This window comes from Rhipicephalus sanguineus, chromosome 1, assembly GCF_013339695.2.
Source record: "Rhipicephalus sanguineus isolate Rsan-2018 chromosome 1, BIME_Rsan_1.4, whole genome shotgun sequence".
In the NCBI taxonomy this organism is placed as follows: domain Eukaryota; kingdom Metazoa; phylum Arthropoda; class Arachnida; order Ixodida; family Ixodidae; genus Rhipicephalus; species Rhipicephalus sanguineus.
The window spans coordinates 55,772,072-55,795,417 of NC_051176.1; the positions used below are offsets into that span (position 1 = coordinate 55,772,072).

Consider the following 23,346-nt stretch of genomic DNA (forward strand, 5'->3'; position numbering starts at 1 on the left):
CTTCTATAAAGCTTCTAAATTTAAGGTAGCTCCTGTGTTGCTTGGAGTTTTCGCTGAAGCTTACGACCGTAAGCGAGTTCCGCTTTCATTCAGAAGGTCGCACGTTGTGCTGATACCCAAGAGTGATGACCCCGAAAAACGTATCTCCGTGGGCTCTTATCGTCCTATCAGCCTCACCAACGTGGACTACAAAATATTTATGAAAGTATTAGCCAAAAGACTCCAGGGGGTTATTGCAAAGCTGGTAGGGCCACACCAGACTTGCGGTATTAAAGGCCGCAGCATAGCGACAAACATTCACGTCGCACGAAGTGTTCTTGAATGTTGTGACGTTCTAGGCGAGCGCGTGGCAATGATGCAGCTCGACCTGGCGAAAGCTTTTGACCGAGTCTCTCACGAGATTTTATTGGACATTCTCAAACATTCAAATGTTGGCCATGTAATACTAGAAGGCGTCAGAATGGCGTACACGGACTGCACCATGCGTATTATAGTAAACGGGGAACTTACGGAGAGCGTGAACGTCCGCTCGTCAGTGAGGCAGGGATGTCCTTTGTCGCCTTTGCTTTTTGCACCTTATCTCGAACCGCTCTGTTTGGCCATTGACCACACGGAAGCTATTACGGGCTTCAGGCTGGAGACAGCACACGTCAAAGTTTTGGCTTACGCAGATGATGTTGCTGTGTTCTGCTCAGACAGGGAGAGCATCAAACAAGCCACTAATATTGTATGCGACTTTTGTGACTGCACCGGTGCCCAAATAAACTGGGATAAGAGTTACGGGTTTTGGCATGGTGACTGGGATGTTACCCCAGAGCATTACTCTCGGTTACGCTGGTCGGCAATTCCAACACGTTACCTAGGCGTGCCACTTGAATCTTATCGTGATCCAGAAGCGCACTGGTCTGACCAGGCGCGAAGTGCAAAAGAAAAGTCTACTGCGTGGCAAGGCAGGCAATTGTCTATTTTTTCACGAGCCACTGTCTGTAACATTTTTCTGATCTCCAAAATCTGGTATGTGATGAATGTGTTATGTGCATCGCGAGTTAGCATACAAAAACTTCACCGCGTTTTTGCTGTTTTTATTTGGGCGTCCACTTGGGAGCGGACTAGCAGAATGAATTTGTTCCACCCTGTTAAGAAAGGTGGCCTTGGTCTTGTCCATTTGTTTCTGCGACAGGTTGTGTCGCGATTTATGTATTTACGGGATCAAAATCACCCGTTCCTCCGCACTATCATACAAACGAGGCTACGGCGACTACTCCCGGAACTTATAGCGTCGTCCCGCGAAATGATCAACGGTTCTGTAACCGGGTACCTGCGCGAGGTGGTTCTCTCGTTCAGGTTGCTGAACGCACGATTTTGTTTAGATTATTTATTTAATGTTAAGAAGAAAAAGTTATATAAGGACCTAGTGCAAAACATGCTTCCAGAGCCCTTGTACCGTTTCCCACATCGCGGAGGCGCTGGACAGGATGTGCTCAAACGAGTAAAGAAAATGCCTATACAACCATCAGTTAAAACATCCTTTCAGTTGCACACAAACACACTCGCTGTTAAAACCTGGCTCCAAGATAAAGGCATCTTTATACCCTGGACCACTGACTGCATCTTATGTAAAAAACCGGAAACGATTGAACACGTATTTCTAGACTGTTGGGACCCAATATTTCATTGGGATGTGCTTCAGCGCACATTAAAGAAACAACTACCCCTTGACCCTTATGGCATTCGTTTCTTGCCGGTAGACGTATCCGGGGGCATTCCGTACGATGTTATCATGGTCCTGGGACTTCACGCCTTGTGGAAAACGAGAACGCAATATCAGCATGTTGATAAAGATATACGCCCTGTTCGCGAACATTTCATTGAAAGTGTCGTGCGTCTGCGAGATGTGTATCGCGCTCTTGCCGATCCGCCAGACTGGATCTCCGTACTTGATGTATTGGTATGCATGAAAAGATTTTAATCCTGCGGTAGCCAAAGTCTGGCTGCCAGGTTTTATGCCTTGTAATATACGATTTCTACAATAAAGAAAAAAAAAAGCCTCCGTGGCGCAATTGGCTAGCGCGTTCGGCTGTTAACCGAAAGGTTGGAGGTTCGATCCCTCCCGGGGGCGTTGTTCTGGTTCTCCTTTTCTCCCCTTCTTTTTAATAATAGCTTTTGAAGAGTGTGCTCAAGTTGCCGACAGCGTGTGCGACCGCCGCCTCCGTGGCGCAATTGGCTAGCGCGTTCGGCTGTTAACCGAAAGGTTGGAGGTTCGATCCCTCCCGGGGGCGTTGTTCTGTTTCTCTTTTTTCCCCTTCTTTTTAATAATAGTTTTTGAAGAGTGTGCTCAAATTGCCGACAGCGTATGCGACAGCCGCCTCCGTGGCGCAATTGGCTAGCGCGTTCGGCTGTTAACCGAAAGGTTGGAGGTTCGATCCCTCCCGGGGGCGTTGTTCTGTTTCTTTTTTTTCCCCTCCTTTTTAATAATAGCTTTTGAAGAGTGTGCTCAAGTTGCCGACAGCGTATGCGACCGCCGCCTCCGTGGCGCAATTGGCTACGCGTTCGGCTGTTAACCGAAAGGTTGGAGGTTCGATCCCTCCCGGGGGCGTTGTTCTGTTTCTCTTTTTTCCCCTTCTTTTTAATAATAGCTTTTGAAGAGTGTGCTCAAATTGCCGACAGCGTATGCGACAACCGCCTCCGTGGCGCAATTGGCTAGCGCGTTCGGCTGTTAACCGAAAGGTTGGAGGTTCGATCCCTCCCGGGGGCGTTGTTCTGTTTCTCTTTTTTCCCCTTCTTTTTAATAATAGCTTTTGAAGAGTGTGCTCAAGTTGCCGACCGCGTATGCGACCGCCGCCTCCGTGGCGCAATTGGCTAGCGCGTTCGGCTGTTAACCGAAAGGTTGGAGGTTCGATCCCTCCCGGGGGCGTTGTTCTGTTTCTCTTTTTTCCCCTTCTTTTTAATAATAGCTTTTGAAGAGTGTGCTCAAGTTGCCGACAGCGTATGCGACGGCCGCCTCCGTGGCGCAATTGGCATTCCACTTAGGTTTTCGAGCGAAACGGTCGCATGATGTTTGGCTCCGACGGAGCGGGTTCAGCGGCCCGAGTGGGCCGCGGTAACAGGGTTTTTGTTGCTAGTTCTGAGGATTATCAGGTGATTCTGCCCAATTTGCCTTCCGGACGCATCGTTTCGAACACAGTTTTTATGCATGGCGATCCAAGAGCCCGGCCCTACCGCGTCGAAGATTACCGGGACACTCTGGCCAAGCTTGGTGCGCTCGCCGACGTTTTGGAGTTGGGGGCGTATCAAATGAACCACGTGTGGGCCGTGACAATAACGAGTGCTGACGCTGCTCGGAAATTGCACTCCGCCGTCGACGTGAAGGTAAAGGATCGCCCATGTTTGCTCATCGACCCAAATAACCGCGAGGTTCGCTTGAAGCTACATTGGTTGCTGCACGGCGTGACCGATGAAGACGTGCGTGTGGCCTTGACTCCCTATGGGAAAGTATTAGAAGTGACGCGGGAGAAGAGGAGAGCGCAAGGCGTCACTGAAAAGGGCTCGACGACACGGCCTGTGGGGTTGAAGTTGCATTCCGACGTCAAGGTCGATGACATTCCGCACCAGCTCAAGATTGCCGGAGAGTTGACTCTTGTTGTTGTCCCGGGCCGGTGCTCCGTTGTGCCTACGGTGCAAGATTACCGGGCACATACGTCGAGACTGCCGAGTACCCCTCTGCAATCGTCGTCGCCGCTTCGGCCACGAAGACGCAGATTGCGCAAGGACATACGCCAGCGTTACCGGACCAGCGCAGGCAAACGACGTACTGGAGCACCTCATGGACGAGGCAGACTCAGAGGAAACAGCAGGAGGGAGCCCAAACTCGGCTGTCCAAGATGGTTCGTCAAGCTCACAAGAAGATGGCCTGCGTGAAGCACCAGGTAAGCCCGAAGCCGGGCTTCCGCACGAAGGTGTACAAGGAAAGAGTGAAAAGGTGATGCGGAGCAGCACCTGTGACACCTTTTCCGGCGGAACCGTCGAGACCCCCTCCGAGCCAGAACCGATGACTGTGATCGACACCGACAGTGCCAGCGCGACGGCTAAGCGTCCCCACGGCGCAGGGAAAAACGAGAAGGGGCCCAGTGCGGCCGCGACGGACGAGCCACCCGCCAAAACGACTCCCGCGCGGCGGGCTCTCCTTCGGCTACGGCCCAACATTTCAACGGAGCGCAAGACGGCGGAAACGCCGCCTTTGCCACCGTGAGGACTGTACTGGGGCAAGGCGTTCAGGAAGGAAGTGCAGTTGTGAGGTAAGCGCCATGCCCCTGGGTTTTTCAGAGCCTTACAATGATGCAAATAGAAAATTCAATCCGTGTGGCCACTTTAAATGTGCGTGGCCTTGCCTCAAGGCGAAAGCAATGCCAACTGTACCGACTAGTAAGCGACCTCGATCTTGATATTCTGGCAGTGCAGGAGACTAAAGTCGATGGCCACGAGGAAACTGGGGGCATGGTGCGCCAATTCTTGTCGCGGTACTCTGCTATAGTTAGCCATGCCGTAGGAACTTCTTCCGGCTGTGTGCTCTTAGTCCGACAGAGTATAGGTGCTAAAATAGAGGCCGTAACGCTATGTCCGTCCGGTCAGCTCATTGTGTGTGATCTCTTGTTTTCATCTTTGGTATGGCGTGTAATTTGTTTGTACGCACCGACTGTTGCCGATGAAAGACGCGTATTCTTTGAACAGCTAAAACAGTATACTCAGTGTAACCGGCTCCTTATCATTATTGGGGACTTCAACTGCGTTCTTTCAGCCAATGACAAAACTAGCGCTCGACAGTACAAAGATGCAAGTAGCGTTGTACTAAGCGATATAATAAGTGACCATGGCTTGGAGGATGTGGCTGAATGTCTCGGTGGTGGGTGGACTAAGCAGTACACCCACTTTCAGGCATCCAGCCACGCCCGACTAGATAGGGCGTACGTGAGACTTGATTTGGTGCCATTCTGCAAGGAATACCGTGTTGACGCCGTTTCATTTAGTGATCACTGCTTGGTGAGCTTTCTAGTAGCTAGCACGAAAGAAAGGAAAAGGGGCTTCGAGTGGCAACTATGGAAATTGAATTCGAACCTGCTGAGCGATGAAAAGTTTATGGCGGAAGTAATGATGGAAGTTGAAGAAATGAAAGTTGTCGGTAAGAAGACGTTCAGAGAAAAATGGGAGAACTTCAAGCAGGCGGTCAAAATGAAGGCTTTGGAGCGCTCGAGTGCTATAAGCAGAGAAAAAGAAGCAGAAGAAAAGCAGATGCGCAGAAACCTGGAAAAACTGATCAGCGAAGTATGTAGGATGCCCGGCATGTTTATAGGGAGCTTGCACGAACGGCGGCGACGCTATGCACTCTGGGTAGGCAGCCATTTTTTTTGTCAGAGGTGGCCGAGGCGGCGCAGTCGTTTTCGTGGCGTCGGCACTGCCTGTAGGCGTTATGGTGCACTGTGTAATTGTAGGCTGCAATAGTTACAGCCAGAGCAAGGCGAAGAAGCTAAAGACCGATACGAAAGATTACAGTTTCTTCAAAATTCCAAAGGTGCGCTTACACGAGTGCGGGAAGGTGAAAGAGCTGTCGGAGCGACGGCGGCGTGAGTGGTTGTCGCGCGTCAACACACGCGGCATTCAAGAAGCTAACGCCGACAACTATTTCGTCTGTTCTCGCCACTTCGTGTCAGGTACGTGAACACTTTATGACGAATCAATCTACTCGACCGGTTGTCATTTAAGCTAGCTGTTTATTTAAAAAAAGCGATCGACAGGCTGAGCATGTGTTGACACCGAGAGCATTTGCAGTGCAGGAATGTTTTCGTGCTCGTCATGCAATTTCGTAAAACCCTCATACTTATGACCTCCCAGGTCGACCGTCGCACTTGTTCGACGACTGCAACCCCGACTGGGCGCCGTCGGTGAGCCTAGGTTACGGGTTTTCATCGCCAAACGAGTCCCGCTACCATCGTCGCAAGGAACGCTCACAACGCACAGGTAAACAAGCCTGAGCTCTTGTTTGCGCGCGGTTTCGGGCTATGCGTGCGTTTTGGAAATTCTGAAAGCCTTGTCTTTCCTTCCATAGGTGATGGGGTTCCACACCATGCCGACGAACCTGACGACACTGACGAAGCTAACCCAATGAGGGACTCTCCGACACACAACGCAGAAATCGAACCGACCCCTTTGGCACTTGGTACGCGAATTTGAAATTTGCCCACCTTGAAATAACATACACTATTTTTGTGATTATTTTTATTGCTACAGTGCAATTTGTATGCCCAGAAGCAAGTGCGAAAGTAGTGATGTGAAAAAAACATGACTTTTTCTTTTCCTCTGTATCTTTATCAGAAGCTACCTGCCAGACTGAACTCTGTGGAAGCGAAATTGACAACATGCAAGCACGTATCTCCAGCCTGGAAGAGCAGCTTAAAGAAACGAAGGCTGCAGCTTCATCGGTGAGCTTTACTAAGGAGGCCTTGCAAGGCAAAGACGACAAGGTCACATTTTACACTGGGCTGCCATCATTTGTTATGCTTATGTCGCTGTTTGAGCTAGTTAAGAGCCACATGTCGCACACAGGACGAAACTCGCTGACAAAATTTCAGGAAATGGTATTATTTCTGATGAGATTGCGGCTTGGATGCCAATTCCAGGATTTAGCGTTTCGCTTTGATGTTTCGCTGTCAACAGCATCAAGAATTTTTGATAAATGGCTCGATCTGTTCGTTGACAGAATTGGACCCCTTGTTCGTTGGCCAGAGAAAGAACAATTAATGAAAACGATGCCAGTGGCCTTTGTAGACAACTTTGGCCTCAAGGTTCGCGTCATACTTGATTGTTTCGAAGTTTTTATTGACCGTCCGAGCTCTTACTTGCCTCGTGCTGAGACGTGGTCTCATTATAAGCATCGCAACACAGTCAAGTTTCTGGTTGGAATATATCCTCAGGGTGCCGTGTCTTTTCTGTCAAAGGCCTATGGTGGGCGTGCCAGTGACAAACACATCACTGAAGAATGCGGAGTTCTTGATCTTCTAGAGTACGGTGATGTAGTTCTTGCAGACCGAGGATTTTTGATTGCCGAGAGCGTTGGCATGTGTCATGCAACACTTGCTATGCCAGCCTTCACTCAAGGAAAGCGTCAGCTTTCGAGTGAAGACGTCGAAAAAACTAGAGAAATAGCAAACGTACGAATACACGTAGAAAGAGTGATCGGCATGGTGAGAAACAAGTACAACATACTTAAGGGTTCATTGCCAGTTGAAGTACTACGAGTCAATGCGTATGGGGAGTGACAAATTGACAAGATTGCCCACGTCTGCTGTGCCCTCACGAATCTGTGTAATTCGGTTGTGCCTTTTGAGTGACCTTATCGCAGGAGCTGCAGGCTTAGTTTGTAATTATGAAGCAGTGCACGTAAGGACACTAACACGCACAAAAAAGTTGACGCAAACACAAGTGCTGTCTTATATAAGGCGGGTCTTTTAAGCAGTAAAGCATCAAGTTGCAGTACATCACTTGTGTTTGTGTCAATTAACTGTTGTGTGCGTGTTTGTGTCCTTATGTGCGCTGCTTCATAATACATCATGGCTCACCAACTAGCCCATCAATACATATTAAGTTCGTTTGTAAATGCCCTGCATATGTTTTGTGGTGCATGTGTGCTGCGTTTTATTGCCTGTCATTAATAAAAACGCAATGCAAGTCTCTGGAGTGTGTTCAAAAATTTTTTTTATTCACATATTTTTGCATCACTTATCCCTGTATTCTGAAATGCACCTTACCACATTGTGCTCAGAGTAACATCCAACATGAACATACTCTAGATCCTCATTACAGTTCCTTGTGTGAATTCATTTCGGGTATTAATTTAAGCCGAACTTGAGTAATGTTGTGGCCATAAGTAATCACTCATTTGCATTGGTCACAGTAACATTTCTTACTTTTAGGCGCTCTATTTAGGCCTACACATCTGAAGTGGAACCATGCGACTGGGCAGTTTAAACCATCACAGGCAATCATTTTGCCCTCCTCTGGGCCCTTGCATAAACAGAATACATTGCTCGTATTCGGGTCATCAGCACCTTGATCCGAAGACGCACTTGCAGGTGCCAGTTCATTTGTCGCTGCCATGTTTTCTTTCTGTGCTGTGAACCAGTGTGCCACAAGCTCGAGCAACAGAACTCTGCAAAAGAAATTTTCAGCAGCATCAAGATGCGGGGCCAGAAATGCTTGATCGGCTGCAATCCTTTGTATGCTTATGTCATCCTTGTTCCAAATCACAAAATCACAGTACTGCCGCTGCCACACATACATCTGTGTTTGCACTTGGTAGAAATAACGGTGTGCAGTTCTTAGCTCTAATGCACCTTTGTTTTCTGTGACAAAACTGTTACTGCCAAGCAGAAGGTCACTCAGCTTGCCATCTTTCACTGACCAAGGACACTTGACCTCAACAAGGCCTTTTCCACAGCATGAACACTCAACGAGCATGTCTGGCGTGGCACCAAGAAAAACACGTTGCTGGGAAACCAGAAGCCCTGCTTCATTAAACTGTGCGTTTTGATGACTTCTGTTCGCGTGCACTTTGTACGCATGTAGTGCTTTTGGCTCATTTTGTTTTCCGTACTTCACTGGCGGTGATGAAAATTTGGTCTCGTGGGTGTAACAAATTTTCTTGACAAGGCTTGATGATGGTGCCTCGATTTTTGTGTGACATACATCATAAAGTGTGGATGCTGTGATTCGGCCCGTTCGATAAGCATACCATTTTACACTCATGCTTTGCTTCCTTGTTCTTGCCTCTATGCTCCTCTGAGCTTTCTCATTTACGCGCAGTGTAGCGTAAATCTGACGGCACCTCTCTGAAAGCTCTTGGTGAGTAAGGGTCAATGCGGATCTGTCGTAAAGCCGACGCAAGTCATCGCCTGGGCAATTCCTTACCGGCGGTACATAACGATCGCTGTAACACGGGTCTGTGCTTGCTGCTGCAGGTCGGTGCCCTGATTGAATTAGGGGGTCGAAAAAGTTCTTCCATTTCTCTTTTGTAGGAGCCGGAGCCACAGGTCGTGGAGGTAAATTTTGTGATGCGACAGCGTTGACGTATCCATCAAGACGACGCTTCTTCATTGCGGACGACGCTAAGTCCATTGCAGCCACTGGTCGCGCATGAAGCTTTTTGACGAGCGGAGGAAGCCAGCTGTTGGGGCCGTCAGTGCAGGAGCGCTCCTCTCGCGCACGAACGCCGTACTCCACGTAGAACAACAGCGCAGCGAGATGAGAGCAGGCTTCGCCGTTCCCGGCCATGCATGTGCAGTGCGCGGCAAGGACCTCGCCATCACTCTTGCCCATGAACCAGACGTCGACGGGGGGCTTGTTAATGCTCTGGGAGTGGTTAACCTGGACAGAAACAAACATTCGCATCTACGGCGAAATCAAATAATTTAGCACGTCTTACTTGAGTAACGACGATCACGGTGTCGGCGGCGACTTTCTTCACCCACGGCTCCCGCACCCAGCCACTCGTCACAAAGTTGTGGCCTTCGAGTGCCTTTCTCGACTTTAGCTGCTCCCGGGTAATAAAACTCGTCCTCAGCACGAGAAATTTATGAATGTCGGAGCTGTCGACGCGCGGCCACAAGTCCACGTCGCTAACATAGTCGCCCGCACGAAGCGCGAATGGGTCCAGTCCGCAAAGTCTCATCTTCTCTTCGTACCGCTCGCGATCTTTTTGGCATAGCGTTGCGGTGTAATCTTCCGGTGACGCTGACATGGTGCACGGCACTCCTTGGAGTTGAACTTGCGTCGCGCTCGCACTCTATCACGCCTGAAAGCTACGCCAACGCTCGCAAACACGACTGCGCTGCTGCACTCCTCGGCCACCTCTCACAAAAATATGGCTGCCTACCCAGAGTGCATAGCGTCGCCGCCGTTCGTGCAAGCTCTCTATTGACGATATTCGCGCATTGAAACGTAAAATAGAACAGTTCGATATCGAAAGATACCGTGGTGCTATGGTGCGGGCAAGGGTCGAGAGACTGATAATGGGAGAAGCACCAAGGTATATGTAAACTGGTAGCGTAACTTCCGTAGAAGCCCACGTGTCAAGCACTGATCTCCACTAGGAGGAGCTGGATGGCGCATCGAGCACGCGGGCGTGAAGCCACCGGAAGCCGCCGTTTTTGTCCCGGAAAAGAGCTTTTCTCTTCTTTTTTTTAAAGAAATACCTGCTTGTAGCGCAGTAAACTGTGCGAATCGACCGGAAAAGTCGTCAGGGAAGACATTTCACGCGTAAGTACCTCAAAGTTGCATCACTTTTTACGCATTTTGTACGTTGCAGCACTCCGCCGTATTTGGACGGTGTCGGCACGGCGTCTGTCATCTTTCGTGTAGCGTTCGGCGGCGTCTAAAGTGAGGCGTAATCGCAGAGTTTGAAAAAATAAAAAATAAAAACGATCATAACAACAGCTGCCACCCGAGAATATTTGAATTGCGCGACTGAGACGCACAGAAGACGCCGGCTTCCGGGACAAACAGGGCACCTTCCGGTGGCTTCACAAGCGCCCGCCTCGCAGTGCGGGGATGCGCCGTCCAGCCTTTTTAATGGAGGTCAGTGGTGTCAAGCCGGTGGCTAGTTGTTGCAACAGTCGCCATCTATGTGAGGAGGGGACAAACAGAATTAAAAAAAAGAAAAAGATGACGTCACAACCGGAAGCGGAAATGACGTCAAGTTTTAACGCGATGGGCGCGAAATTATGAAATTTTTTGACAGGGCGCCGCTTCTTACTTTTTTTTTATAGCTGCATGTTCTTTTTCTTAGCACTATGACGGCTCCATAATGGAAGCCTGCAAGATAACGGGAAGACGAAAAAGACAGATTTGATAAATAAGGTGTATTTTATTGGCGAAATATTGCAGTTGAACAGGATATTACCCCAAAATATATAACACAGAAATCAGAAGTAGCATAACAATTCAACGTGCACACTGTGATGGTGTAATGTGGGCCCAGGATCCGAAATAATTCAACCGGTAGTCAGGTGATTCTGTACACACAACACAGACTTTAACACAACCGATAACTCTGACGATTCACACACAACACACTACAGCATTCCTTATTTACATCCTAAACGTCCTACGCGCCTCGCACACATACTGTCCTACTCGCCGTTATGAACTGTTGCCGCTGCGGCGAGGTCGGTCGTCACCGGTACTCCTTGGGCAGTCAACAGTCACGCTGCCTTGACCGTGGCGAGGTGGTAGTGGTAGTGACGATGGCACTGCAGGCCGGTAGATCACCAGGCCACTGCAGCGCAGGTTAGCTGCCCGTCGCCAACATGAGCCGCGGCCACCTCGTGACACCACTCGGGCCCCAGGACCTCAGGCCAGGAACAGACTAGGCTGCCGGTCTCTGTGTCAGCACCGGGCACAGAGCGGGAATCAGGCTCACCAGGTCCACATGGCTGCCGGACGCCTGGTTAAGCGATGTCGCGACCCGAACCGCCGACCAGCGGCTGCCGTTCCAACCGTGTCGCGCTCCAACTCCTCGAGCCGCACGCCCCGCTCGCGCTTCCTTTTCGTCGTCTTCCCCTCCAAGGCGTACCGGAGAGCAGAACTGTCGTTCCCTCTTCGGCCCCGTCACGGGCCACACAATCCACATCATCACACACACAAACCTTGCACACATGTTGCTCTCGCATCCGTAGACAGCGCAGCGTTTCTTCGCGTAGCGTGGCGGACTCATCGTCCCGAAGGGCGACAGCACGCCGGCCATGCGCTGGCAAAACACAGTCACTGAAACGGTTCCCGATGGCTGCGATGGGCTATATTACCTTCTGCCGAGTACCACGACTAGAAAACAACGGTTATGCGAGGAAATATCTACGGACGACAGGCACAAACCTATTGCGCAAAAACGAGCGACGCCATTTGCACATTTGCATCTCAAAATGCGCAAAACCGTTGACCCATGTTACCAGACTGCCTGCATGTGCCCGCTGTTTCTGAAAATAAACGAAAAAAATTGGCCACTCAACCACATACCCAAGACTAAAGTTTCATCAATGTAATCTACTAATTTAATTCGTGACAAATAAATTTAAAACTAATGAAAATAAACGCTTAATTAATTTTTTGTTTTCATTATTTGTCCCCCCCCTCACCTAGTAGCGCTTTAATCGTCACGCGGGTGTTGATGTTTGTCGCAATAGGTTTCCGACCACTTTTCGTTCCGACTTTCGCGACCTATTTAGATTGACCTTGGAAGCACCGTCAAAAAGGGCGTTGGGCTCAGAAAAGTGGCACGCTCGACGTAATCAGATAACAGAAATTGAACACGATGGTAAAGTCAGCGATGCAGCAGACGATATCGAGCGCGCTTTCTTTGAGCACTTCAATGGGTTATTCGCCGCCTGCTCAGTCGACGTCGACCGTTTTAAAAAAGAGTTTTTAACGCTGATGCCAAAGCTAGACAACAATACGAAATAAATATTGGAGGAACCCATGTCAGAGGAGGAAGTAAAAGGTGCTATTGAAAGTATGCATCCGGGGAAGTCCCCTGGCCCTGATGGTCCGACTTCCGCCTTTTATAAATGTTTCAATTTAGCAATATCACCAGTCTTAACCGACGTATACAATGAGGCATTCGAGCTGAAAGTATTACCCCCGTCCTTTTCACCCTCCCACACTGTTCTTATACCGAAATCAGAAGACCCCGTTCAACTGCGCAGAGTAACTTCATACCGCCAAATCTGCCTCACTAATGGAGATTATAAGATATTTATGAAAATCCTAGCTAAGAGGTTGCAAACAGTCATTACGGAGCTCGTGGGGCCGCACCAGACGTGTGGCGTTAAAGGCCGAACTACCTTCGCTAATATACACGCAGCACGGAGTATCCTCGAATGCGGCGACGCTATTGGTGCACGAGTGGCGATGCTCCAAATCGACCTGGAGAAAGCTTTCGACAGGGTGCCTCATGAAATTCTGTGCATTTTAGATCATGTGAATTTAGGCAAAATAATTAGAGAGGGGGTTGCCATGGCCTACCGAGACTGCTCAACGCAGCTAATCGTTAACAAGGCGGTGGGGGAGCGCATCCCAGTCAAGCGTTCGGTCCGTCAAGGTTGCCCTCTCTCGCCACTATTGTTCTGTTTGTACATAGAGTCTTTTTGTTTGAGTGTCATAGAGAATGACTATGTTCGCGGGTTTAAGCTGCACGAGGTTGAAGTCCGGCTTTTGGCTTATGCGGACGATATTGCCATTTTTTGCGCTGATTCAGACAGCATAATACAAGCTGTCAAATGTGTTAAAAGCTTCTGTGCTGCGAGCGGCAGCGCTATAAACTGGGGCAAATGCCTGGGCTTTTGGCACGGTGACTGGCCAGAAACCCCAGACAGTTTTGCCAGCATCAATTTTGTTACGACACCGGTGAAATACTTGGGTGCCCCCTCGAGTGCTACAAAGACAGCGATTCGCACTGGAGGAGCGAAGTGGATAAACTGCGGGACAGAGTAAATAAGTGGAATTGCTGGAATTGGTCTATGTTTTCTAAAGCCACCATTGGCAATATCTTCTTAATGAGTAAAATTTGGTATACCCTACAAGTCTCATATTGTTCAAGGGTAAACATCCAAAGGTTTCACCGTGTGTTCGCAGTGTTCGTGTGGGCATCGTCTTGGGAAAGATCAAGTCGTACAAATTTATATCTTCGAGTGCGAAATGGAGGACTGGGCTTGTCGCATTTGTTTTTGAGACAGGTGGTCAATCGGTTTTATTTCTTTCGGGACGTTAAAAACCCATTCCTTCACACTGTCTGTCAACTTCGCCTGGGGCAACACTTGCCTAACATGGTTGCCTCAACCGGCAGTGTGCCCGGTGGTGTTTATGGTTTTCTTCGCGAAGTTGTGCTTTCCCGTAGGTTTCTGTCAGCGCGGTTTTCACTTGAGTACTTGAGTGAAGTCAAGCGTAAAAACTGTACAAGGACCTAAGTGATGTGTTTCTACCAGTGCCTTTATATCGGTCCCTTTACAATGTAGGCCATGGGCACACCGCACTAAAGCGCGTCAAGGCGATGCTAATACCGCCAGGTGTTAAGAATTTCTTTTTTAAATTACACACCGGTACGCTGACTGTCAAATCATGGATGGCTGAAAAGGGGTTTTATATGCCTTGGGGCACGCATTGCATAATATGCAGAAAGGAGGAGACAATTGAGCATGTATTCCTGGACTGTTGGGATGCTGTCTTTCTTTGGGATGTGCTCCGGCGCACAATCAAAAATGATTTTCCGCTTGATGCACATGGGATCCACTATTTGCCAATACAAAGTGACGACGGTACAAGAATCACACCGGTACCCCATTCGACCTGATAATGCTCATGGCTCTTCATAGCATCTGGAAATCAAGAATGGCAGTCAGGCACGTTGATGTAGATGCACGACCGCCTACGCAGTACTTCAAAGAATGTATAAGGGATTTTGTTGAGGAACAAAAGTTGCAGGAATTTACTCCAGAGTGGTTGCAATGCGTCGAATTATTATCGACGATGAAAACGTTTTAACGCATGTGCGGCCACTACATTTGAGCGGTCGTTTTTAACGTTGTTTTGATTGTGTTGTGTAAATATTTATAAATATGTCTATTGTTTATGTGGGCCAAATACAGGCAATAAAGAAAAAAAAGCCTCCGTGGCGCAATTGGCTAGCGCGTTCGGCTGTTAACCGGAAGGTTGGAGGTTCGATCCCTCCCGGGGGCGTTGTTCTATTTCTCTTTTTTCCCCTTCTTTTTAATAATAGCTTTTGAAGAGTGTGCTCAAGTTGCCGACAGCGTATGCGATCGCCGCCTCCGTGGCGCAATTTCCACTTCCGGCCACCGTAGCGTGCGGTTGTGTGATTCATGGGCTCCCAACGAGCAGGTATAGCGGCCCCCCAAAGCCGCGGAAACAGGTCAACGGATATGCCTTGCCAGGACTACCAAATTGTTTAGCCGGCCCTGCCCACAGGTACGACCACCACGAACCCCTTGTTTCTACACGCAGACCTAAAAGCCAGGCCTTATAGGGTGGAGCACTTCAGAGATGCGCTCGCGCATATTTCGCTACTATCGGAAGTGGTCGCGCTAGGTGCTTATCAAATGAACCATGTGTGGGCGGTGACTTTTTGCGACGACGAAGCGAAGAAGAAAATGCTGGCAGCAGGAAATTTCACTGTGAAAGACCGACGCTGCGTTGTTGTTGACCCCTGCAACCAGGCAATACGACTCAAGCTTTACTGGTTGTTGCACGGCGTCCCCGATGAAGACGTGCGAACAGCATTGTCTCCGTTTGGGAAAGTCGTTGAGGTCGCCAGAGATAAGTGGCGTGTACAAGGCTGCAACGAGAAGAGTTCCACAACGCGGTCGGTAACCCTCCAGCTCAAAGCAGGCATGAGTATTGAAGACTTACCACACCAACTTCGAGTGGCAGAAGACTTAGCTCTCGTCCATGTATGTACCTGGCAGAGCACCGCTCTGTCTCCGGTGTCACGGCACCGGCCACATACACGAGACTGTCGTGTACCGCGCTGTGGCCATTGTCGCCGGTACGGCCACGATGAATCCACGTGCGTGCGATCCTATGCCTCGGTGACTGGACCACCCCAAAACCAAGACACTTCGGAACACATTATGGACCTAATTGACGCCAAGGAAGCTGCACGAGATCCCGTACCAGAAGATGGCGTCAACACCAAGCCACCAGAAACGCAAGAAAAGAGCAAAGACATCGTGAATAATAAGGAACCCGACCCGATGGAACTCAAGCCAGACAAAAAGGCCGATAGTGTAAGTGACCTCAATGTAGCCCCGCCTTCAACAACGACCTGCGACGCCAAGGAAGCTGTCGACGTTGAAATGGCAATAGCTGCGAGCACATCGGCGAAACGGTCACGCGACACAGGCCAAGACGACGTTGGAAACACCAAAGAAATGGGTATCGACAAGCCTCCAGCGAAAACGTTTCCTCTTCGGCGAGGAAGCCTCAAGTTCAAGCCGACAATACCGCCTGACCGGAAACCACCGCCAGCAAATCTCTTGCCTTAGCAGGGGAACTGTTTGTGTGATACAAACTCAAACACAACCGATCACTGATCGGGTACCTTTTCGTAACAAGATGGCTCCAAACACAAGAGAAACCGTGTATTACAGTCCAGCAAAACCCACGCCTCGTTTAGGTGCACTGCCATACCGACCCACAATGTGAGTAGTATGTATACCATTACCAATATACTATGGCTAACAAACTTAATACTCCCTTGCGTATAGCAACAATAAATGTCCGCGGTCTGTCAGCGCGCAGGAAACAGTACCAACTGAACCGCCTTCTAACCGAAAATAATCTAGACGTAGTGGCAGTACAAGAAACAAAAATTGAAAGTCAAGAACAAACTGATAAAATGGTCGAAACGTTCAGGTCTACATTTAATATATGTGTGTCTCATGCGGTTGCTGTGTCTGGAGGCTGTTTGGTATTATACCGTCATTCACTCGAAATTGTTTAAGAAGTTGTTACCACGTGTGAAAGTGGAAGACTAGTTGTGCTTGATTTTACGTTTTGCGATAGGCTGTGGCGCGCAATATGTGTTCACGCACCAAACAGAGAACAAGAAAGGAAGAATTTTTTTGAAAGTGTACAATTATATGTAAAGTGTAACCGCAATGTTGTTCTGTTGGGAGATTTTAATTGTGTGTGCAGACCAGAAGACAGAAGCAAAAGGTTGCTGTCCAGAGATAAAAGTGCGATATACTTAAATGAGACAGCATACGAATGTGACTTAGAAGACGTAGGAAGTGTGCTTACGTCTAGAAACAGCATGAAGTACACCCATTTCCAAGGAGACTGCCACGCAAGATTAGACCGTATCTATGTACCAGTTGAATTTCTGCCGCTTTGTACCAACTATCTCGTACAGTGCGTCAGTTTTAGCGATCACTGTTTAGTAGCGGTTACTAACGGTGAAAAGGAAAAAGCGTGTCGCTTTAACTGGCACACATGGAAGCTTAACGATAAGCTGTTAGAAGATGAACCTTTCCTTCAAAAACTAAAAGAACAGACTTTTCGTCCTTATGGGAAATGTTTAAATCTCACGTCAAACTTATGGCAATAGACCGAGCGTGCACACTGCGCAGAAAAGAAAAAGAAAAAGAAAGACAGCTTCACGATACACTACAATTCCTACTTACCACTGAAAGTTCTAAAGCGGGCCTGTTCGCAAAGCAAATAAAAGAAACTAAAAGCAAGCTAGAAGCAGTAGACATTGAAAGATATCGAGGTGCAGTAGTCAGAGCACGGGCCAATCAATTCTGGCTCGGGGAAACGCCCACCAAGCGGGCGTTAGGAGACGAAAAGCGATATGCAGTGAAAAGAGACATTACCGAAATTTGTTATCATAACGAAGTTACCCGAGATAAAAAAAATATCCAAAAAGCCTTCACTGAACGTTTTCGTTGGCTGTTAAATCAAAAACATGAAGATACCAAAGTATTTGAACGTGAATTTTTGCCGCTATTGCCACAACTAGAGAACAAACTATGTGAAGAACTCGAAATGCCGATTACCGTAAACGAAATCGAAAAAGCGATTGAAGACTTACAACCAAGTAAATCACCTGGGCCAGATGGGTTAGGCGCAACCCTGTACAAGTGTTTTAAACCAGAAATGTCAGTAGCCTTGCATCGCGTCTTCAACGAATGTTTTCAAAGGAAAAGCATGCCTCCATCGTTTAGGACAACGCACGTGGTGTTAATTCCTAAAACCAATGATCCGCTTAAGTTACGCTCCGTTGATTCATATAGACCAATAAGCCTCACGAATACTGACTACAAAATATTCATGAAAGTAATAGCTAAGCGACTTCAAAGAGTTATTAAAACACTAGTAGGCCCACACCAGACATGCGGGATTAAGGGAAGAACGATTTTCACCAATATACATGTAGTAAGAAATATATTGGAGTCATGCGATGCTGAAGGAGGCCGAATTGCAATACTCCAGCTAGACCTTGAAAAGGCCTTTGATAGGGTAACCCACGAAATTTTACTACTAATACTTCAACACGTTAATGTAGGTTCCGTTATCATAGAGGGCGTTAAAATGGCTTATGCAGACCGTACAGCCAAACTGATAATAAACAGACAACTTAGTGAGAGCAATCCAGTGACTGCCAGCTTGCGCCAAGGCTGTCCAACCTCCTCGTTACTATTTGCGCTATATATAGAACCTTTCTGCCAAAAAACTGTTTCATGTCCCACCATCCAAGGCTTTCGTTATTGTGACAACGAGGTCAAAGTGCTGGCATACGCGGACCACATTGCCGTGCTATGTACGGACAAAGAAAGTGTACAAAAAGTGGTACAAGAAACTACATCATTTTGTCAAGCTACGGGGAGTGCTGTAAACTGGGCAAAAAGCCTCGGCATTTGGTATAGAGACTAGCCAACTAAGCCACAACTGTACTGCAATATAGAATGGTCTGACTCGCCAAACGTATACCTCGGCGTCCCATTGCAACACCACAAGGCGCCTATAGGGCACTGGATCGAAGAAACCGAGAGGGTAAAAGAAAAAACTCAGAAATGGGGTGGTCATAAATTCTCAATCTTTTCGAGAGCAAGTGTGTGCAATATATATTTCTAATCGCAAAAATGTTTTATGTTCTACAAGTATTATGCATGACAAGAATGTCAGTGCAGAAACTTCACAGTGTTTGCAGTTTATATTTGGGGCTCGACTTGGGAACGCACGAGTCGTTGCAATCTGTTTCAGAGGGTGCAGCATGGGGGACTAGGCCTAACTCATCTTTTTTTGAAACAAGTTGTTTCAAGGTTTATTTATCTCCGCGATCAGTGTAACGCTTTTTTGAGAACAGTGTTACAAGTTCGCCTACGAGACCACCTCGCGGACTATGCTGTGTCAACAAGCATTGTGACAGCTGGCCAGGATTTCTACGTGAAATAGTGGCTTCTTTTAGAATACTTAAAACACAATTTTCCCTTGAGTATCTGGCGTTAGTTTCAAAGAAAAAGCTGTATAAGGATCTAATAGATGTATTTCTACCTCTACCAGTATATAGATCAAAATACTTATTGGGTTCAGAATGCAATGTGCTTAAAAGAGTCAGAGCCATGCCTGTTCGAAGTTCGACAAAAACGTTTTTTTTTCAACTACACACAGAAACGCTCCCACTGAAGTCATGGCTTCAAAGTAAAGGCATTTTTGTTCCCTGGTCAATTAACTGCATATTATGCAGGAAGGCTGAAACACAAAACCATTGTTTTCTGGACTGCCGCGATGCAACATTTTTATGGGACGTCCTTCAACGTACAATCAAAAAAGATTTCCCGTTATCACCATTTGGCATACGATTTCTGCCATGTGACGACACAGGGGGCGTTCCTACTAAAATGGTTATGCTGTTATGCATGCATGCCCTGTGGAAGGCTCGCATGACGTGGATGCGCGCTCGCGCGACACTACTTTGTCAAAAGTGTGATCTGCATGAAAGATGTAACACGCAGAAGACACCCCTGATTGGTTTACAGCAATGGATGAATTGGCCTCACTCAAGGCCTTTTAAACACACATCATACTTGAGACTAGCTGATGTTTTTACTCTTTTGTACTTGTTTTGTGTAACCCTGTTTGATGTAAAAAGGTAATAAAGAAGAAAAAAAAAAGCCCCCGTGCTGCAATTGGCTAGCGCGTTCGGCTGTTAACCGGAAGGTTGGAGGTTCGATCCCTCCCGGGGGCGTTTCTCTTTGTTTGCTTCTTTTTAATAATATCTTTTGAAGAGTGTGCTCAAGTTGCCGACCGAGCATGCGACAGCCGCCTCCGTGGCGCAATTGGCTAGCACGTTCGACTGTTAACCGGAAGGTTGGAGGTTCGATCCCTCCCGGGGGCGTTCTTCTGTTTCTCTTTTTTTTGCTTCTTTTTAATAATATCTTTTGAAGAGTGTGCTCAAGTTGCCGACCGAGCATGCGACAGCCGCCTCCGTGGCGCAATTGGCTAGCACGTTCGACTGTTAACCGGAAGGTTGGAGGTTCGATCCCTCCCGTGGGCGTTCTTCTGTTTCTCTTTTTTTTGCTTCTTTTTAATAATATCTTTTGAAGAGTGTGCTCAAGTTGCCGACCGAGCATGCGACAGCCGCCTCCGTGGCGCAATTGGCTAGCACGTTCGACTGTTAACCGGAAGGTTGGAGGTTCGATCCCTCCCGGGGGCGTTCTTCTGTTTCTCTTTTTTTTGCTTCTTTTTAATAATATCTTTTGAAGAGTGTGCTCAAGTTGCCGACCGAGCATGCGACAGCCGCCTCCGTGGCGCAATTGGCTAGCACGTTCGACTGTTAACCGGAAGGTTGGAGGTTCGATCCCTCCCGTGGGCGTTCTTCTGTTTCTCTTTTTTTTGCTTCTTTTTAATAATATCTTTTGAAGAGTGTGCTCAAGTTGCCGACCGAGCATGCGACAGCCGCCTCCGTGGCGCAATTGGCTAGCACGTTCGACTGTTAACCGGAAGGTTGGAGGTTCGATCCCTCCCGGGGGCGTTCTTCTGTTTCTCTTTTTTTTGCTTCTTTTTAATAATATCTTTTGAAGAGTGTGCTCAAGTTGCCGACCGAGCATGCGACAGCCGCCTCCGTGGCGCAATTGGCTAGCACGTTCGACTGTTAACCGGAAGGTTGGAGGTTCGATCCCTCCCGTGGGCGTTCTTCTGTTTCTCTTTTTTTTGCTTCTTTTTAATAATATCTTTTGAAGAGTGTGCTCAAGTTGCCGACCGAGCATGCGACAGCCGCCTCCGTGGCGCAATTGGCTAGCACGTTCGACTGTTAACCGGAAGGTTGGAGGTTCGATCCCTCCCGTGGGCGTTCTTCTGTTTCTCTTTTTTTTGCTTCTTTTTAATAATATCTTTTGAAGAGTGTGCTCAAGTTGCCGACCGAGCATGCGACAGCCGCCTCCGTGGCGCAATTGGCTAGCACGTTCGACTGTTAACCGGAAGGTTGGAGGTTCGATCCCTCCCGTGGGCGTTCTTCTGTTTCTCTTTTTTTTGCTTCTTTTTAATAATATCTTTTGAAGAGTGTGCTCAAGTTGCCGACCGAGCATGCGACAGCCGCCTCCGTGGCGCAATTGGCTAGCACGTTCGACTGTTAACCGGAAGGTTGGAGGTTCGATCCCTCCCGGGGGCGTTCTTCTGTTTCTCTTTTTTTTGCTTCTTTTTAATAATATCTTTTGAAGAGTGTGCTCAAGTTGCCGACCGAGCATGCGACAGCCGCCTCCGTGGCGCAATTGGCTAGCACGTTCGACTGTTAACCGGAAGGTTGGAGGTTCGATCCCTCCCGGGGGCGTTCTTCTGTTTCTCTTTTTTTTGCTTCTTTTTAATAATATCTTTGAAGAGTGTGCTCAAGTTGCCGACCGAGCATGCGACAGCCGCCTCCGTGGCGCAATTGGCTAGCACGTTCGACTGTTAACCGGAAGGTTGGAGGTTCGATCCCTCCCGTGGGCGTTCTTCTGTTTCTCTTTTTTTTGCTTCTTTTTAATAATATCTTTTGAAGAGTGTGCTCAAGTTGCCGACCGAGCATGCGACAGCCGCCTCCGTGGCGCAATTGGCTAGCACGTTCGACTGTTAACCGGAAGGTTGGAGGTTCGATCCCTCCCGGGGGCGTTCTTCTGTTTCTCTTTTTTTTGCTTCTTTTTAATAGCTTTTGAAGAATGTGCTCAAGTTGCCGACCGCGCATGCGACAGCCGCCTCCGTGCCGCAATGGGATTCCACTTCCGGTCACCGTAGTGTACGGACATGGGCGGAATGAGCTCCGACGATATCGGAGCGGCATCAGCGGCCCAGCAGGGCCGTGGTACCAGGAACATGGACGAATCGTCACAGGAATATCAGATTATTTTGCCCCGACTGCCATCAGGTGATGCAACGCTGCATACTGTTTTTTTGCACGCCGATATCAGGGCGCGGCCGTACCGCGTCGAAGATTTCAGGGACGCACTTATTCGTTTGGCTTTGCTCCCCGAGTTGGCTGCCTTGGGGGCGTACCAAATGAATCATGTTTGGGCCATCACATTCAAAAGCGCTGAGGGCAAGAAGAAAATGCTTGCTGCTGGTGACATAGCGGTGAAGAGCCCGCGCTGTATCGCTATAGACCCAAGCAACCAGGATACGAGACTGAAGATTCATTGGCTACTGTATAACGTTCCTGATGACGACATGTGAGCAGCGTTGGCACCTTATGGCAAGGCTAATGAAATAGTGCGAGAACGCTGGCGCGTGTATGGCTGCACGGACAAAGGTTCATCGACGCGTGCGGTGCGCCTCAAACTCAAACCGGGCCTCACGGTAGACGACCTCCCACATCAGTTGCGGATTGCAGGAGACCTCACGCTCGTTGTCGTAGACGGAAGAGCACCGCTATGCCTGCGTTGCCGAGGCACAGGCCATATTAGGAGGGAGTGCCGGGCCCCGCGTTGCGCAGTGTGTCGGCGTTTTGGGCATGACGAGAGCGGGTGTTCGAGGACATACGAAACTGTAGCCGGGCCCGTGGGGAGCGAAGAACTATCTGAGAACCACACGACGAGGTCGAGGCAGAAAAGCTCACTGGAGGACGTCGGGAGGAATCAATACCCAGGTTAACGCCCCTTTCTTCACGTCCCCTAAGGGATGCTTCAACTGGTAGCAAAGACAAAGGACCTGCGAATGAAGCCCAACCTACGAGGAGTGCTCAAGGTGCAACGACGCCTGAAACGAAGGAAGAAATGCCAGAAAACATGGACACGTCTAGCACTAACAAGAGGACAAGGGAGGAGGCGGAAGGGAAGAAGGTGAATGTAATGAAAACTTCCGAGGAACCGCCGGCTTAGGCGATTAATGTGCGCCGAAGACCGGCACCTAACGTCCTACGTGAACGTCGTATAGCCGAGACCCAGCCGCCGACCCAACTCCAACAGCAGCAAGAACAGGCTCAGCAACAGCAGACAGTTCATCAAGTGCAGACACAGCAACAGCAACCACTGCCGAAGCAGCATATTCTTCAGCAGCGACAGACAAGTCATCAGCAGCAGCAGTTACAACAGCAGCAGATGCCTTCAACGGGGTCGCTTTCAAATCAACAGCCCCCGTAAGGCGGGGGTTTGGACCAATAGATACACGTTATTGACCCGGCATCGGACCTCAACAAATGGAGAACATTAATGACGTGTGCCTTAAGTGCTGCGGGAATGATACGTGGCGCTTTACTTTGACGACCAAAAGAACGGGGGCCTGTGAGGCTGCATGGAACCGTGGACCTGATGGTGATGAAAG

At 48.7% G+C, this 23,346-nt stretch overlaps 1 protein-coding gene and 7 non-coding genes across 8 annotated transcripts; 7 read left to right on the plus strand and 1 right to left on the minus strand.

Annotated features, from left to right (window-relative positions):
- Positions 1 to 2,045: 2,045 nt before the first annotated feature.
- Positions 2,046 to 2,119, plus strand: Trnan-guu (transfer RNA asparagine (anticodon GUU)). The gene has a single exon. It is a non-coding gene; the product is annotated as a tRNA-Asn (tRNA).
- An 86-nt stretch (positions 2,120 to 2,205) lies between these two features.
- On the plus strand, positions 2,206 to 2,279 carry Trnan-guu (transfer RNA asparagine (anticodon GUU)). Its single transcript has one exon. It is a non-coding gene; the product is annotated as a tRNA-Asn (tRNA).
- An 85-nt stretch (positions 2,280 to 2,364) lies between these two features.
- Trnan-guu (transfer RNA asparagine (anticodon GUU)) lies at positions 2,365 to 2,438 on the plus strand. Its single transcript has one exon. It is a non-coding gene; the product is annotated as a tRNA-Asn (tRNA).
- Positions 2,439 to 2,523: 85 nt separating this feature from the next.
- Positions 2,524 to 2,596, plus strand: Trnan-guu (transfer RNA asparagine (anticodon GUU)). The gene has a single exon. It is a non-coding gene; the product is annotated as a tRNA-Asn (tRNA).
- An 85-nt stretch (positions 2,597 to 2,681) lies between these two features.
- On the plus strand, positions 2,682 to 2,755 carry Trnan-guu (transfer RNA asparagine (anticodon GUU)). Its single transcript has one exon. It is a non-coding gene; the product is annotated as a tRNA-Asn (tRNA).
- Positions 2,756 to 2,840: 85 nt separating this feature from the next.
- Positions 2,841 to 2,914, plus strand: Trnan-guu (transfer RNA asparagine (anticodon GUU)). Its single transcript has one exon. It is a non-coding gene; the product is annotated as a tRNA-Asn (tRNA).
- A 3,387-nt stretch (positions 2,915 to 6,301) lies between these two features.
- LOC119391576 (uncharacterized) lies at positions 6,302 to 9,959 on the minus strand. Its single transcript, XM_037659252.2, has 2 exons — positions 9,473 to 9,959; positions 6,302 to 9,414 (listed from the first exon to the last, which is right to left on the minus strand). The coding sequence occupies exons 1-2, from the start codon at positions 9,785 to 9,787 to the stop codon at positions 7,927 to 7,929; spliced, it is 1,803 nt and encodes a 600-aa protein (XP_037515180.1). The 5' UTR covers positions 9,788 to 9,959; the 3' UTR covers positions 6,302 to 7,926.
- A 4,742-nt stretch (positions 9,960 to 14,701) lies between these two features.
- Trnan-guu (transfer RNA asparagine (anticodon GUU)) lies at positions 14,702 to 14,775 on the plus strand. Its single transcript has one exon. It is a non-coding gene; the product is annotated as a tRNA-Asn (tRNA).
- Positions 14,776 to 23,346: the final 8,571 nt, after the last annotated feature.